At 39.4% G+C, this 17,893-nt stretch overlaps 1 protein-coding gene across 4 annotated transcripts in view; it reads right to left on the reverse strand.

Moving 5' to 3' along the window:
- Positions 1–5,888: 5,888 nt before the first annotated feature.
- Positions 5,889–17,893, reverse strand: part of CATSPER4 (cation channel sperm associated 4) — a 36,156-nt gene continuing 24,151 nt past the window's right edge. The window contains exons 12-18 of one of the 4 annotated variants that reach the window (XM_039334148.1): positions 13,262–13,309; positions 12,239–12,280; positions 11,652–11,696; positions 10,857–10,910; positions 10,722–10,762; positions 10,581–10,619; positions 5,889–6,034 (exon numbers count right to left, since the gene is read on the reverse strand). In XM_039334148.1, coding sequence (XP_039190082.1) covers positions 10,616–10,619; positions 10,722–10,762; positions 10,857–10,910; positions 11,652–11,696; positions 12,239–12,280; positions 13,262–13,309 — 234 coding nt within the window. In that variant the 3' untranslated portion in view covers positions 5,889–6,034; positions 10,581–10,615. The remainder of the gene's footprint in view (positions 6,035–10,580; positions 10,620–10,721; positions 10,763–10,856; positions 10,911–11,651; positions 11,697–12,238; positions 12,281–13,261; positions 13,310–17,893) is intronic. The other 3 variants (XM_039334144.1, XM_039334147.1, XM_039334146.1) reach the window with 3 other exon arrangements.

Below are 17,893 nucleotides of genomic sequence, written 5' to 3' on the forward strand. Positions count from 1 at the left end.
TTGGTTGTTACAGAGCCTGTGGGAGGGGCAAGACCAAAAAGATCTTCGACAGCAGATCTGCAGGCCATGCTCCAGAGGCTCCAGGCCGGTGGAGATGGTCAGGTTCCTGACCTGGAATGTTAATGGCTTAAACATGCCCCAGAAACGAAGAAAGATTTTCCATTATTTGAAACAACATAATAATGATTTGATATGTTTGCAGGAGACTCATATAACTTTAAAGGATTCTAAATTCTTGATGAATTCCCATCTGGGCACACATTTTACTGCTCCAGCCCCTGGGAAAAAAGGGGGAGTGGTAATTTATGTGAAGAAAACTTTTTCAGCTAAACTAATTGAGGCTGATTCTGAAGGAAGATATCTTTTTGTGGAATTATTATTACAAGGCCGAAAGGTTCTTATTGTTGGACTATATGCTCCCAATCAACAACAGAAACAATTTTATAAGTTGCTGCATGGCAAGATATCTCAGTTGGATTATAAATCGGTAATTTTGATGGGTGACTGGAATGGGGTTTTAGACCCAACTATAGACAAAAGAAGTTCCTCTAAAACTTTTATTCAAACTAAACTACCTATGACTTTCTTTGATTTGAAGGAAGAACTGGAGCTTATTGATATTTGGCGAGAAAGGAATACAAGTGATAGAGACTTTACCTTTTATTCTGATAGACACCAGTCATTTTCAAGGATTGATTTTTTTTTTATTACTAGTGACTTCCTCCCTAGAGTGAGGAAGGTGAAAATTTTTCCTAGAACATTGTCAGATCATAGTCCTGTGTGGATGGAGTTATATTCGGAAGACGGAAATAGAAGATCCTGGAGATTGAATGAGAACTTATTTAATCGGGAGGAGTTCGTATAAAAGTGTAAAGAACATTTAAAGGACTTTTTTACTATAAATATGAATAAGGGAACATCGATGTCTATGGTGTGGGATGCTAGTAAAGCATATATGAGGGGAATTTTGATTCAATTGAATAAAGTTTTTAGGGAAAAAGGGTCACAAAGACGTAGAGAAATAGAAGAAGAGATCAAATCAAAAGAACAAGAGTTGGTTCTTAACCCTACTGATAATAATTTAAAGGTATCTATAAAGATGCTTAAGGAACAATTTAACATGTTGATGGCAGATCAGGTGGCTACCAATCTGTCGTACATGAGACATAATACTTTTTGCAATGCGAATAAGCCTGGGAGGTGGTTGGCTTATCAGTTACGAAAGAAACAGAAAGCTAGAATTATAGAGAAAGTAAAATATAAAGGTACTGAGGTTTTTCAGCAAGATTTGATTAGAAAAAGCTTTTTGGACTTTTACACAAAATTATATTCAAGTGATAATATAAGGGGTTTGGATATAGATAAATATTTACAATCAGTACATTTTCCTAGACTTTCAGAGGAACAACAAAATGGGATGAATAGTTTAATTACTGTGGAGGAAATTGGTTTAGCTATTAAGCAGTTAAAGGTTGGAAAGTCTCCTGGAACAGATGGACTGACTTCTAGGTATTATAAGATCTTATCTGAAGAAATGATAGAGCCATTAAAGGAACTCTTTAATAGTATTTTGTTGGGTATGCAAGTTCCTCCTTCTTGGAAAAGAGCCTTTATATCACTGATTCCGAAGGAAGATCAGGATCTTACAGAGCCTAAGAATTATAGGCCAATTTCATTATTGAATGTTGATTATAAGATCTTTACAAAAATTTTGGCAAATAGATTAATGCAGGTTATGAAAGACTTGATTCATAGTGATCAAGCAGGATTTATAACAGGGAGATATATGAAACATAATGTTAGACAAATTATTAACTTAATTGAGTACTTGGATAAGAATAATCAGATTCCTGTGGCTTTTATCTTTTTGGACGCTGAAAAAGCTTTTGATCAATTGGACTGGCAATTTTTATTTTCTTTGGTAGAGAAAATGAATTTTGGGGATAATTTTTTACATGCACTTAAAGCTATATATCAGCAGCAATCTGCACAAATTGTTGTAAATGGGGGATTGACTGAGAATTTTAATATTCAAAAAGGGACAAGACAAGATATCCATTATCCCCATTGTTATTTGTTTTAACATTGGAAATTTTATTGACTCAGATTCGGGAATCGAAGTTAATTAAGGGTGTAAAGATAAGAAAGAATGAGTATAAATTGCAGGCATTTGCGGATGATTTGGTTTTAATTTTGGAACAGCTGAATCAGGCGATTGATGGTTTATTAGAACTTATAACACAGTATGGGAATGTTTCTGGTTTTAAAGTTAATAATTATAAGACTAAGATATTATCTAAGAATATGTCAGTTAAAGAAAGGGAAAGTTTGATTAAAGCCACAGGTTTTCAGATGGTAAAAAAGGTTAAATACTTGGGAGTATATCTAACTGCTTCAAATGGAAAATTGTATAAGAACAATTACGAACCACTATGGGCAAAAGTCCAAAAGGATTTAAGAGATTGGAAAAAATTGCAATTGTCATTGTTGGGGAGAATTTCAGCTGTAAAAATGAATGTTCTACCAAAGTTTCTTTTTTTGTTTCAGATGATACCTATTCTTAAAAAAGAGGCAAATTTGGAGGAATGGCAAAAGGGTATCAATAATTTTATATGGGCTGGGAAGAAACCAAGGGTTAAATTTAAGATATTACAGGATGCTCGAGAAAGAGGGGGACTTAAGGCACCTAATTTGAAATTATATTATGATGCAGCCGCCCTAACTTGGTTAAGTGATTGGCTTAATTTAACAAATATGGATATTCTTTTTTTGGAAGGTTGGGATTTAATATACGGTTGGCATGCATATTTAATTTTTAATAAGAAAGTTGATCGGACTTTTAAATCACATATTTTGAGGAATGCCTTACTTCGTGTTTGGAAGAAGTATTATTATAGATTAAATTATAAAATACCTATCTGGGGGATTCCCAGACATGCAATTGAGGGAACCTCTAAGGGGACAAATTTTGATAAAATTTCATACAAAGAATTGTTAATTTGTTCTGGTTCGAATTGGCATTTGAAATCCCTAGATGTATTAAGGCAGCAAAATATTCTACAGTCATGGTTTCAATATTTACAAATAATGGATAGATGGACTGTAGACAAGAAAGAGGGAATAACACTAGAAGATAGACAATTGGTTATTCAGATTAAAAACCAAGGTCCGGCTCATATAAAAAGAATATATAATGTTTTATTAGAGTTAGATTCGGAAACAGAATTGGTTAAAGATTGTATGATTAAATGGGCTCAGAATATACAGGAGCCGATCTCATTGGATTTATGGGAGATAATTTGGATAAGAAATGTTAAATTTACACAAGCTCAAAATTTGAGAGAAAATTTTTATAAAATGTTTTATAGATGGCATTTAGATCCTAAAAAATTATCTTGTATGTATTCCAACATACAGCCCAAATGTTGGAGATGTGGCAATAATGATGCGACATACTTTCATATTTGGTGGAATTGTAAAAAAGTAAAGGCTTTTTGGATTATGATTTGGTGGAACATTCAAAAGATTTTTAGAAAAAAGATAAAGTTTACTCCTCAACTATTTTTACTTGGTATTTTTGTTGACTTAAATGAAAAAGAAACTACTTTGATGTTGAATTTATTAACTGCAGCAAGGTTACTAGTAGGTTTATATTGGAAGAAAGATTCTTTGCCTACTTTAGAAGAATGGATATTTAAAGTATCTAGTTTTGCAGAAATGGCAAAAATTTCTGCTTATTTAAAGGATCATACACAAGAAAGATATATTACTGTATGGGGAAGGTGGATAGATTATATTCAGAAAAAGTATGGAATTAAAAAGTTTTATTTATTTTATGAATGAATATCAAATATTATAGAGAATTGTTTTATAGGTTATGGAGTTAAAGGTTAATTATGATATTTTTTTCTCTCTTTTTTTTTCTTTTTTCTTAATTATTATAATTTTCTTTTTTTTTAACCCTGTATTCTGCTCTGGGAAGTGAAGGGGGGGTGGGGGTGGGAGGGAGGGTAATACAATACAAATTTTATTGTATTTTTATAAATGATTGTATGTTTTAAAAAATAAAAATTTTCAATATAAAAAAAAATGGCCAAATGGCCGACACGAAGGCTCAGCCATTTGGCCAAACCAGCCATGAGAGTACCCCTAAATGATACTATGGGGTGGAGGGGAACCCCTTCTTTGTGGACTTTGGGTAGCCTATAGAATCTAGCTACCGCCGTATCGCTAGAACGTATCCTCATAAGGGTTACATCATCTAACCTTCTACTACGTTTCAGGGCATTGAGCAACTTATTAACCCGGTTTTTAAGGGTCACCATGGGGTCCCCACTCACAATCCTGTAGGCTGTTACATCATTGAGTAGCCCCAATGCCTTATTGATGTAATGGGCTCTATCCATGACAACCATAGCCCTCCCTTTGTCAGCTGGCAATATGAGGGTAGCATCATCATCCTTGAGTTGGGCAAGAGCCTCCAACTCATTCCTTGATAGAGCTTGATGACGTCTGTGACCCATGAGTAGTCCTACCACACGGTGCCTAATACAATCTCCAACCTCCTCCGTTCCCATACGATGTATCACTGGTTCCAGCGCCGCCATAAAGTCCAAGGCATGAGCGTCCGTTAAATTGTGTCCCACATCCCATTGTAGAAGGGAAAGTTGGGAATGAGTAAGTGCCTTAATAGAAAGATTATGCACAAGATTTACCTGGGGAACAGTATTCTTTCGCAATTCCTGTAGTCTCTCGATTTTACCCTGGAGTCTACACCCTGACGATGATGGCAGTAGTACAGCCATTGAAAGCTCGGTTATTTATTTAAAAACTTGATTGTTTTTACTTCCTGGTGATCGTCTTTTATCTGTTAAGTATGTATGTACCCAGGAATCGATACTCTTCGATTTTTAGCTTAATTTTATAGTATAATTAGAGACTATAATTTTAATTTTATAGTATAATTAGAGACGGAATATATATATATATATATATATATATATATATATATATATATATATATATATATATAATCCCGGGTATATTCATGTTGAGAAAAGTAGTCGAACACCAGGATAAATAAAAACAACTGTTTAATAAACTAACAACTGTTTGATAAACTTAGTTTTTGTCGGCTAACTGCCAATGTTGTCAGAGTGGAATGCTGGAGGTTTGAAAGTCTGCTCATAAGACTGGCAGTTTGTGCGCTCTGCTCATAGAACGCATCACCAGTCTACCCGCCCCAGTTGACCGTATTACTTCTAATAGTCTTGCATCCGTCTGTATATTTGTAAGTTCAGGGATCACCGCCTCTCTTATTGTCACTCTCTTTGACCATTTTGGACGTATCTGGGTACACTTTGCTATAGGATGATCCCCCAGTGCCTCCTGTGTGCATGAGTAAGTCACAATTGACCATGTTTATGTCCACCCCAAGGCAAAACTAAACAATATATATATGGCTTTGTAAGCACACCATGAGATCCAGAGGAAGACTGCACCCAAAGAGAATGAAGCTTTGTCCTGAGATTTGTAACCCAAATATGAAAGACCTAGCTTAATGCATGTCTTAACCGAGCGAAAGTGCTGGTTTGAACCCAAAGAAACGTAATCTCAGATCCCTGTCAGACATGGCCTCCAGAGAGCATAGCTTCCCATGACTGCTGTCACTTTTCTGCTTCCCCCACTTTTTCAGTACCAGGCTGAATATTATCTTTGATACCTGTGAAGATTGCTTATTGGGTTTTAAAAAAAATCTCCAAGTGAGTTAATAACTTACAAGCACCTATTTAGGTTTATCCTTTGTTTTTAGAATGTTGCTGCTACTGTCCTTATTAGATATTAGATTAGAAGTTACGTAATTTCAATTTGCTTTATTCCATTTTTATAATAAATATATCTTTAGCTGTTAAGGCAATTTGCAAGTTAGTCAGATAAATCAGAGCACAGCAATTAAATGAAACTGAAATAATACAATAAATTGAGGTCTTCATTAAAGATGTATCTCTTCTCAAACACCAGTTTTTCCAGGATACTGTAGGTAATAAGAAATAAATTATGTTAGTTGAGAAGCTTATATAATCTTAAATGGATTCATAAACTAATCCATTTTATTCGATGAAATAATCTAGATGACCTCATTTCTAAATAGCTACAGAAATATATTTCCTAATATCAATTTGCCATAATTTGAGTTCTCCAGGAAAGCTCCAACTAAATTGGGATACCCATTTTTGAGTAATCCTGTTTTAAAGTCGTTAAAGCTTGTTTCACTAGGTCCGGATGCCACCTAATTAAAGAAGAATGAAAATCTCAAATGATTGAAAGATGCCTTTAATAGCATATATATAAATTGACATCAATGAATCAGGATGTGACCTGAGAATCTCCCCTAAATTGTTTGATGATTTTAAGAGAGAAAACCGACCCCATTTGCGCAGTATTCTTAATCTAGTTGCTGATTTAGCCTATTGGTGTTTGCACAAGGAACTGAATCATAAACTTTACTGGAAGGGCTGGATTAACATAACATTAACATAAGCCATAAAAGCCAGCCAAGATTAAAATTAACCCAGCTTCATATATGGACAAATACAATTGATAGGACTGAGATCTGAAGAAACTATGTATGGACTTCCGGTTCCGGATCACAGCGCTCACAACTGTGCAAGGAGACGGCTCTCTTTGCCAGCTGATTCTCCGCTGCTGGTAGACCCTTAATCGGGTCAAAAAGCCGCCTTGGAGGGGCGGCTACCAATGAGGAGGTCCTCGTCGTCCTTGGGAGAGTGGCAACTTCTTCCAGGGACTGAGATTGCACCTTTGAGCCGATGGTGGAAACAACGGCCAGTAAAATGGCCATTCATCTAGCCGCTGCAACCAGAAGTCAGAAGAACATCTAAGCACAGGAACCACCGTGGTTGACCGGGTGAGACTTTTTTTTCTCCCTCTCTTGGGTTTCTTTTTTTGTGCCCGTAAAGAGCACTTTTGAAATGATTTCCCTACTCTAAGAAGGCGGCGTTTGTGAGTGTGGGGAAAAGAAGCTTAAATGGACTGAATTCATTTAAAGTGATTTTTTTTCCTATTTTTATTTTTTTTCCCTTCACTTTGGGGTCTTGGAAAATTTTGTGAATATTGAATCTGCTATTGGACTTGAATGCTTCTTTTTTCTGTTTCCTGATCTTGTTTATGAGATTCCTGGTCTCTGGGAGAAGATTTTACATTGTACTGAGGACACCTTGTGGAAAAAGTTAAAATTGCAACTTTCTCTTTTGAGGATTGGACTGATCTTGACTTTCAGATTATCATAAAAGGGAAAATATAAAGAAAATTAACAGCTGTACTGGTGGGGGTAGACACTGATTAAATGTTCTCCGAACACAGCCTCTACTAAATGATACAGACTGTTTTTGATTATCTTTGAAATGGAGCAACCCTTGGTTCAACTTGACTATAAACTTATACTGGAAAAACTTTATGAAACTACTGATGAAATACGTTTGCAAATAAAAGAATTTACGATGGAAATAAAAAATAGAAATCCTGCTTTGAACTTACAAACTGACTCCCAGACTTTGTCTGAGCACTCTATGGACCAAGAAACAACAGAAATGGGTTTAACTAAAGGTAAAGAAGATTCCATTTTACTTCATACGCAGGCTGATGAGATCTCTGAGGAATTAAAAAGGTCTGTAATTAAACCACTTACAACCCTAAAATTAACAGAAATGGATAGACAAGCCCAATGAACTGAGAATGATGCTAGCTTGGATAAACAACTATTAGCTATAAAATTGGATGTAAATGAGCCGGCCACTCAACAGTTTCAAACGTGGAGATTGGACTTTGTCAAACAAGGGATTATTTACAAAGGAGCTAGGTTTCTAAAACAGAAAAGAAGCCGTCTCTGTTTGATTCAAAGGACACTACAAGACATAAAAAATGACTTGCTTATTGATATAGTGGCGTTGTTATGGAAACCTTTTTGGCATAAAAGGAAAGCTAGAATAAGATTTAAGAATGTGATTGAAGGTTTTATGTAATGATTTTAAAAGGCTTATTAGATATGGATTGATTTATGGCTTATGACAGTTAAATAAGATGTTAGATTGAATAAAAATTAATTAAAGGTCTGAACTTAATAATAAGGTGTTTGTCTACTTATTAATATGTTTTGGATATAGTAACTTTAAAGAAATATGATATTGATATTGAGGGATTGATTGTTAGATTATAAAGTAGAATAGAAACAGAAAGGTATTTTTTTCACTTTTTTCCGTTTTGTTCTTTGTTTTTTTTCTTTGTTCTTTTTCTTTTCTGATATGAACTAATATACTTTTATATATATACATTAGAACTGATAGTTACTTTGTAACGGAAGAAGAATAGGGAAAAATAAGAAATGATATTAATAAATGTTTATTGAATATGTTAAGGAAAAAGGAGACTCCCGAAGTGTTAACTATGTACTTAGATTAGAAATATGGAATATAGTAATTGAAATAAGTAAACTTCATACAGGATCTGGATTTGTGGATCTATTTAGATGAAAGGTTATTGAGGATTGATAGGATTGATCGAGTTGTATTGAAATATATCAATTTGAATATAATATGTTATTAGAGGGAAAAGAGAGGGGTTTTTTTAATCATTTAATCTGAATTTTATGAGTATGACTTTGTTGTGTGGATAATTGATTGCCCTGCCACCACGTTGTTTCGTAAGCACTTGTCTGTAAAATGAAAAAAACAATAAAACGTGTTTTTTGTTTTTTGTTTTTAAAAAGAAACCATGTATGCAAAGACATCTTGATTGTTAGGAACTTTAGTGATGTGCTGATATGCATACATATAAACTGAGTCCTCGACTTAGGACCACAATTGAGCCCCAAATTTCTTTTGCTAAGAGATGCAGCTGTTAAGTGAGCCTGGGCCCATTTTGCAACTTTTCTAGCAGCAGTTGTTAAGTGAATTGTTGCACTTGTTAAATAAGTCAAATGGTTGTTAAGTGAATCTGGCTTCCCCATTGACTTGGTTTGTCAGAAGGTGTTTGCAAAAAGGGATCACATGACCCTGGGATACTGCAACGGTCATAAATATGAATCAGTTGCCAAGCATCGGAATTGTGATCATGCGACCCTACGGGGGCTACAGCAGTCATAAGTGTGAAAAATAGCCATAAGTCATGAGACACTTTTCTCAGTGTATCTACAGGCACGCACACAGACACACCAATGTATCCAACTAAGTATAAAGCTTTGAAGTTTTTAAGTTAATGCCTAAATTATAACAGAGCAAAGCTATTCGTAGTTTCCATTTCTTGATTTCCATTTCACAGACATCAGTAAGCCGAGCTTGAGTTGACATTGCCAGTACCATGCCAACATTGGTACTGGCAGGCAAAGAAATTCCCACTTTTCTAGAAATTCTTATTCAATTTGTGGAAAGAATTTTCTCAAGAAACTAAAGACAATTTTTGAGCAATCCTCAATCATGGAATCAGCCCATCTTATACTTGACTAGATACAAGGTGGTCAAGATATTTTACATCCTATACTGCATTTGCATTTCAGTGTGTTTAGTTATAGTATTAATATTATTTTCCACATTTGCAGGAAATTTGAAAACCGAACATGGTTATGCCCAACAGCATGTGTAAAAATTCTGGAAAATAAGATCATTGTTCAAGCTAGGACTGTGGGTCTGCATCTCTAGCAGCTGATTTGCATGGTTTGGTTAACCAGGTCAATAGAGACCCTGCAGCTGCCTCTATGGAACACCTTTCAATTCATTAGAGTTAACCTTGGTGAGTGGTTTTGCATATTGTGCAAATTTAGGCCTTTTGATTAGCTTGGGGTTCAGTTGGTTATGCAAATGGAGAGACTGGGATAACCTCATCATTGGGTATGTCCTGCAAACACAGCCATGTCCTACCTCAAGGGTTAATTGTATTTATTTACTTCTATCCCACCTTTAAACTTTTTTAGAAATAACAAGGCTGTGAACATACCTAATACTTTTTTCTTTCCCTTCTCCCCCCCCCCCCAACAACCTTGTGAGGTGGGTTGGGCTGAGAGAAAGTGACTGGCCATCTCCTAGTTTCTAGCCTGGTGCCTTAATCACTATACCAAACTGGCTAATCCATGGTTTGTTGGACAAGCCCAATCACAAATAATGCTAAGGCAGAATTGGATTGTTTAAAATCCCACAACTTTATAGGGCTGCACATCAAAGATGGCTTCTGGGAGGTGTTGTTTTTTAAGTGTTTCCATTCTGGTCACAACACATTTTAAAAATCAGCAGGGCTCGCCTGGTTATGAATAAAGAGAACTTTTCCAACAAGCGCCTGGAGCAGGGGTCTTCAAACTTGGCCCTTTTATGACTTGTGGACTTCAACTCCTCGTGCTGGCTGAGGAATTCTGGGAGTTGAAGTCCACAAGTCATAAAAGGGCCAAGTTTGAAGACCCCTGGCAAATGGTCTCTGAGCCTTCAAAATGTTGTTGTACTACAATTCCCAGCATTCCTCATTGTCAGCCCTGCAAAGATGCAAATGCTGGTTTCTCCAACTAGGTTTTAAAGCTTTACCTGGGTCACTCAGTGCTTCTGGTCTGGATTGCTTGCTAGCTGGTGGGAGGTGAGAGTGGGGAGAAGAAAACAAAAGATAAATTATTTTGTTACTCTGATTTTGAAAGAAATTACATTTTATATAAATATCTGGAGACTTACTGATTCTTCCTGTACTGATTCTTGTCTTCACTACTTCCAGACTGGGGGAAGGGGGGGAATCAAAAAGTACAACATAAGTGGGAAATATGATTTTAGGTAGTATCAACTATCTTCAGTACCCTTCTAATGTCTTACCAGGCTGTCTGGGTATCTCTGGCTTTGATCTGTAGATGCTCTAGATGGAGGAGGCTAGAGTGGAGAAAGAGCAGAGAAAACAGAAATTTGTGGTCAATTCTGATTTTGAATAAAGTTAATATATTTCCTATAGAGATCCAGTTTGATATAGAGATTGAGACATCAGGCTAAACACTGGGGGACTGTGAGTTCTAGTTCTGCTTTAGGCACAAAGCCAGCTGGTGCCTTTGGGCCAATCACTCTATCTCAGGCCCTGAAGGAGGCAATGGCAAGCCTCGTTCTGAAAACCTTGCCAAGTAAACCACACACAGTCTCTGCAAATTGGACACAACTGAATAAAAGGGAACAAAATTCCCATAAAGGTGAGGAAGATATTCAGCTTGGTGCCTGCATGACGGCCTGGCTTGAGAAGCACAAGGGACATAGGCCCAGGTGTTCAGATGGGCGACAAGACAAAATCAATGCTTTCAGCTTTACAGGGGCTTGGGGTACCTGTTTTACTCATTAGCTGCTCCTCCAATGGAAAAATCAGGCCACTTTTAATGGATGCAACTTATCCTTTAGGCCAGTGGTTTTCAACCTGTGGTCTGTAGACCTGAGGGGCTGTGATGCCATGGGGTTCGCAAAGGCTTGAAGAAATGTTATGATTTAAATCTTAACTCTTGGGGGTCCATGGCCATAGTCCGTGGCCACAAAAGGTATTTAAAGGGGGTCCATGGTGAAGAAAAGGTTGAGAACCTCTGCTTTAAGCCACACATTGGCCAAGGGTTGCCAAATCCAAGTATAGAGACTTACTGCACTCATTTCATTGTTTTGGCCAGAATCCATAGAACTTTCAGTCTAAAGAAGGACAGACAAAGAAGAAGATACAAATCAGGTGGTGGTTCTAATCTGAAGGACGTACTGGATCAGGGGTGTCCAATTTTGGTGAAATTTAATAGTTTTAACCATGAATATGGATGCATTATTCTAGGGATTATTTATAAAAGGGCAAAAATCACCTACAAACCCCTCCTTCCACACAGCCACAAAGGTGGCCCCATGTCTGATGACTTCCTCCTATTGTCAGGATAATAAAAGCTGTGGTGGGGCAGTGGTTAGGATGCAGTATTGCAGGCTAATTCTGCCGGCTGCCAGGGGTTCGATCCTCACCAGCTCAAGGTTGACTCAGCCACCCATCCTTCCAAGGTTGGTAAAATGAGGACCCAGATTGTTGGGGATGATATGCTGCCTCTTTAAACTGCTTAGAGAGGGCTGTAAAGCACTGTGAAGTGGTATATAAGTCCAAGTGCTATTGCTTACTGCTATGTTCTGCAATGCTTAGGGGAAAAAATGAGTCCCCAGATTTTTTTAAAAAAACTATTCCCCTCTTGCAATCTTACCACGTTTGACTGCAAGGTATCTCGTTGAGTCATTCCTGCAGGCTAGCAGAGAGAAAGATGGGAAATAGTGAGTAGGGAAACTTGAGTTGTCAAAGAATACCTGTTACATTGTAATTGTGTTACAGTATCCCTTTGTCAACACTTTCCCCACCCCAGGTACTCAGTGCGGAAGAAAGAATTGTGTTTATAACCAAAAATTGGAGATGGCCCTATTCACGGGTTCTTGGTGCTCTCTGAGCTTGGTTGCTGCAGATGTTTCATTACCAAACTAGGTAACATCATCAGTGCATCTCTTGCTACCTCCTTCTCCTCTTTCAAGATAATGAGCTTTCTCTTTTTCAGCCAATGATGTCCCTAGTATTCCGCCATCTTTGGGGGGATTGTGTGGTTGTTTACTACCTTGGACATCAACTAAAGCACTATTCAATAGTATGTTCAATTTCAAAACCCCGCTTCAAACATGCAAAAGAGGAGCCAAACAACATTAAGAGATTTGCGGAGAATAGATTGTATATAAGATCCGTATAGCCAAGGCGATGATTTGCCCAGTAATAATGTATGGCTGTGAGAATTAAATCATATGGAAAAATTTAGAATTGTGGGGTTGGAGAAGACTCTTGAGAGTCCCTTGGGCTGCAAGGAGATCAAATCAGTCAATCCTAAAGGAAATCAGCCCTGAGTGTTCTTTTGGAGGAGAGTTACTGAAGCTGAAACTCAAATATTTTGTCCACCAAATGAGAAGAGAGGACATTGGAAAAAAACATGATGTTGGGAAAGATGGAAGACAAAAGGAGGAGACGGCAGAGGATGGGATGGTTAGATAGTGTCATCGATGCAATGAACATGAATTTGGGCAAACACCGGGAGACGGGAGGACAAGGGGCCCCGGTCTGCTGCAGTCCATGAGGTCATGAAGAGTTGGACACAATGTAGTGATTGAACAATAAAGATTGTATATGTATGTGGATATGTACCTATTGAGGGACATATACATGCCTAGATATATTGCTATTATCTCCTTACCAAAGTTGTTCGACGAATCTGGACCTTTTCTGGATAGCTTCCTGGCATCTACAAAAACAAAGTATCAAGCATCACAATAAAACTAAGGCAGTCCTTGACAAACAAACATTAACTGAACACTGACTTACAATCCTCACAGTTAGAAACATCACAGAATCCCCACGGTCAACTGATGAAAATTCAGCCGCTTGGCAACTAGCATGTATTTAGGACAGTTGAAATGTCCCAGGGTCATGTGAATGCCACCTGCAACCTTCCCAGTTGGCTTTGGACAAGCAAAGTCAATGGGGAAGCCAGATTCTCCTTAACAACTGAGTGACTCATCTAACAACTGCAGTTATTAGCTTAACAAATTGCACCAAAAAAGGTCCGCAAATCAGGCACGACTTACATAAGGCCCATGTTGCTTAGCAATAGAAATTCTGGTCCCAATTGTGGCCATTGAGGACCATGTGCATAGCTGTGTTACAGTTGGGATACAGATTGTCTTTTGTCCGACCTGATATACTTAGCTTTAATCTTGGGTACATTTTTAGTGTGTTAATGCATTGTGCAAATCAGTAAAACAGATCAACTTTTTAACTGGGTTAAGTGCACTCTATAAACTCAAATGTTAAGAGTAGAAGCAAACAGGAGAGAAAAAGAGGAAGGGATGTTCAAATTCATGTTTATGGTTATGTCTTTATGAAGAAAGCATCCTCCATATCAGAACTAAGGATGTTGGGAATTATCGTCCAACACATCTAAGAAGGTACCAGCTTGGGATGGCAGATGCAAAGGAGAAGCTTTCTCCTTTGTCCTTCTTCTCTGTCCACTATTTACAGTGGTAACCTGGTACTCAACTGCTTTGAAACTCCAAATTTGGTAGTCAACATATTTTGACATGAAAATTTTGTTCCCATACTCATTGTTTGTTTGGTACTCAACCCACAAGCTAGAACTTGTCAGTGGCAGCTGCCTTGTGACTCACTACATTATTCCTTATGGGAAAATTTTGCTTGTACTCATTGTTTTTGGTACTCATCACGCTTCCCTGAACCAATTAACAATGAGTACCGAGGTACCACTGCACATGAGAATGCTTTCAATCCATCTCTTTGACTTTTGGCATGAGTCTGTAAAGCGGAGTGCATATCTGAAGAATCCAAGCTCCATGTCAGAATCCAATTATACTTCATCCCCAGTTATCAATTATAGAAAACCCCATTTCTGCCCTCTCTGGATTCTGTCATAAAGAAAGAGAAGGGGGTGAACAAAAGGGCTTTATGGCCCTCACTTCCTTTGGTACAACTTCAAAGAGTTTGAATGTGGATAGCACCAAAAGACCTTATCATAACAAAGGAAGCTATTTACCTTTCATGTAGTTTTCTCTGAAGTCTCCATCCAGTCGGCAGAAAGGAAAAAAGGGGTGGGATTGTGATGCCTGAAACTGTCACTGGAAGAGGGGGGTGATTGGGTGGGATTACTGGGGAACCCCTTAAAACCTCGAATGGGAGAGCTTGGACCCCAAGTCCTGTCTAGAACGCCTGCAACCATTTTCTCTTAATAAAGGATTCCTGTTGGAAGAATTATTCCAAGAGTTCTGTCTTCTTAAGATGCAAAGTGGGGTTGGTCCTTACATTAGACAGGATTTGCAAAATTAATCCACCTGGAAGGGAGACCCTTGCCGGGGGATTTTGCAAAAAATTACCATGTCAGACAATGGAGCAAGAAAGGGGGAAAACTCCCTGGAAAGAGAGCCGCTGACCAAATTGGAACCTTGTCAGATGTTGGGATCCGAGAGGTCAGATTCCTCAGGAGAAGAAGTGGTGGAGACACGGGACCACAAGCCTCACTGGTCAATGGGCGTTGGAAAGAAAAGTGAGTGGGGAAAGGAATCAAGAAAGTTGACCCTGAGACAGGGGACCAAGTAACCAGAATGGAAGCAGGAGATGGAGAAATCCCTGCACGCAAGTGAAGAGGGAGAAAGCTGGGCACCGTACTCAGACTGGATCCTAGAGAAAGCTATTGACCTGATGAAGAGAACTCTCAGCTCCCTAGGAGAGGAGAATCCTGAGCCCTACGGCCGCCCCAGCTCCTGGAGCCGCAAAGGGAGAGATACCGAGGGGGACGTGGAACCTGCAACCCCGGGGACATCTGCTGATCCAGTAGTCCAGGCAATCTGGACGGAAGACACTACCACCAACAACAGAGGCACCGATCCATTCCAAGACGTCCGCCGTTGGAGGTGAAATTCAAAGGGGAGCCAACACGCTTGGGGTTTTTCCTAACCCAAGTCCTCAGCTACATGGAGGAACACGGGCAGGACATTCCCAGCGACAAAGCCCGCATCCGGATCGTGCAATCTGCCCTGGATGGACCGGCTGCAGATTGGGTGGTGAACTTGCATGACTCCAAGGCCCCAGAACTCAGTAACTTCAACCGTTTCATGTCCTCTCTGAGAAGATGATTTGAAGACCCCCTGGCTGATCGCAAAGCCCGTGAAAGGATAAAAACGATGAGGCAAGGCAAACGCCCGGTGGCTGAATATACACAAGAATTCCGGGCCATTGCAAGCAAACTGAATTGGCCAGAAGACATCCTCCTTAGCCATTTCAAAGACAGACTAAATTATGATCTATATGACGCTTGCCTGCCCCGAGGGGACCCACACCAACTTGAGGAATGGTACATCTTGGCAGAGGAAACAGAGATCGACATATTGAAAAGACACCGCTGAGGAAAACAATGGAGCCGCCCCCCCGCCTGAGCTGACACACGAACCGGTGAAATCATCGGCTACAGCCAAGAAGCAAATGGGGTGTTTCAAGTGCGGAAGAGAAGGGCATCGAGCTGTAGAATGCCGCTCCAAAGCCTCCCAGCACAACCCAGACAGATCCCCAATCAACAATTCAAGAAAGTCTTCAGCTAAGCCAAAAGAAACTGCCATGAGAATGATGGAAATTGCGGAACCCCCCACTTCTGCTCACCAAGGGGAAAGAACTCCAGCCTACACCACAGGGCCGGTGGATGCCTCAGATGACAGCTCGGAGGGCAAACCCCTGGTAAGTGGACACATCACACCCATCCTCAAGACAATGACTATATTAATTCCCCCCATGCCCAAAGCTGTGAAGGTGAAAGCCTTAATAGACTCTGGCTGCACTCGCTGCCTCATTAGCCCAACACTAGTGGGGAATCTGGGCATCCAATCGAGGAGGCTGGAACAACCAATCTCATTTGGCCAGTTAGATGGATCCATAGCAGGGGGGGTTCCAGCTACCCTAGCCACTCTACCAATACACCTCTCCCTGGGCAAACATGAGGAGGACATAATGTTTGTGGTGACCCCAGGCATGGAATGCCCAATGATCCCAGGGATGGACTGGTTGAAAAAATGGAACCCCTGGGTAAATTGGAGGATGACAGAAATCAAATTCCCGAAGGGGACCCTATGGACTTAAAACCCCAAGGGAGGCTACCAGAATCAAGAATAGAAAAAGCATCCATAGGAGAGGAAAAAAGATTAACAGAAATACCAGAGGAATATAGAGACCTTGCTGAAGTTTTCAGTGAGGAGAGGGCAAATGAGCTCCCCCCCCACCGACCCACGGACTGTACCATTGAATTCAAGCCTGGGGCAAAATTCCCGAAGCCCAGATTATACTCCATGAGCCCAAAGGAGAAGGAGGAAATGGAAAGATTCATAAAAAAAATACTAGAGAGAGGTTTCATTGAGCCAGCCAAGCCTAAAGTGGCTGCCCCAGTCCTGTTTAGAGAGAAGAAGAATGGCTCTTTACGTTTATGCGTGAATTATAGGGCCCTGAATACAATCAGTGAAAGCAACCTATACCCTCTGCCCCTCATGCAGGACATGCTGTCACACCTATCGAAAGGGAAAAATTTTTCTAAACTAGACCTAAGGGAAGCTTACTATCGTGTGAGAATTAAGGAAGGGGACGAATGGAAGACCGCATTTAACTGCCCCATGGGGTGCTATCAATTCAAAGTCTTGCCATTTGGATTACAAGGGGGCCCTGCAGTCTTTATGCAATTAATCAATGACGTTCTAAGAGAGCACCTGTTTAAGGGGGTCCTTGTTTACTTGGACGACATTCTTATCTTCACCGAAACAAAAGAGGAACATGTCAACCTTGTCAGAGCAGTTTTAAAGAAACTGCGAGCCGCCCACCTATATTCCAAACTCTCAAAATGCGAATTCCACCAGGAAAGGATAGACTACCTAGGTTATCGCATATCCCCCCAGGGCATTGAAATGGACCCAGAGAAGGTCAAAGCAGTATTAGATTGGGCACCACCCCACACAAGAAAGCAACTACAAAGTTTCCTGGGCTTTGGAAACTTTTACCGCCAATTCATCCCCTCATTTTCACAGATAGCCTTGCCCCTCACTAACTTACTAAAAATGAAGGGAGCATCCTCAGTAAAACCTAGCCAGCCACTAACATGGACAATGGAGTGCCAAGCAGCGTTTGAGAGACTAAAGAGACTTTTTTCTGCTGAACCAGTACTAAGGCACCCAGACATGGACAAGTCCTTCGTAATACAGGCAGATGCAAGTGATGTGGCAGTGGGGGCTGTTCTATTACAAGAAAATGATGATGGAGTATTGCAACCCTGTGCATATACATC

Source organism: Crotalus tigris, unplaced genomic scaffold, assembly GCF_016545835.1.
Source record: "Crotalus tigris isolate CLP2741 ecotype Arizona unplaced genomic scaffold, ASM1654583v1 scf7180000017628.32516253702:7417878, whole genome shotgun sequence".
In the NCBI taxonomy this organism is placed as follows: Eukaryota; Metazoa; Chordata; class Lepidosauria; order Squamata; family Viperidae; genus Crotalus; species Crotalus tigris.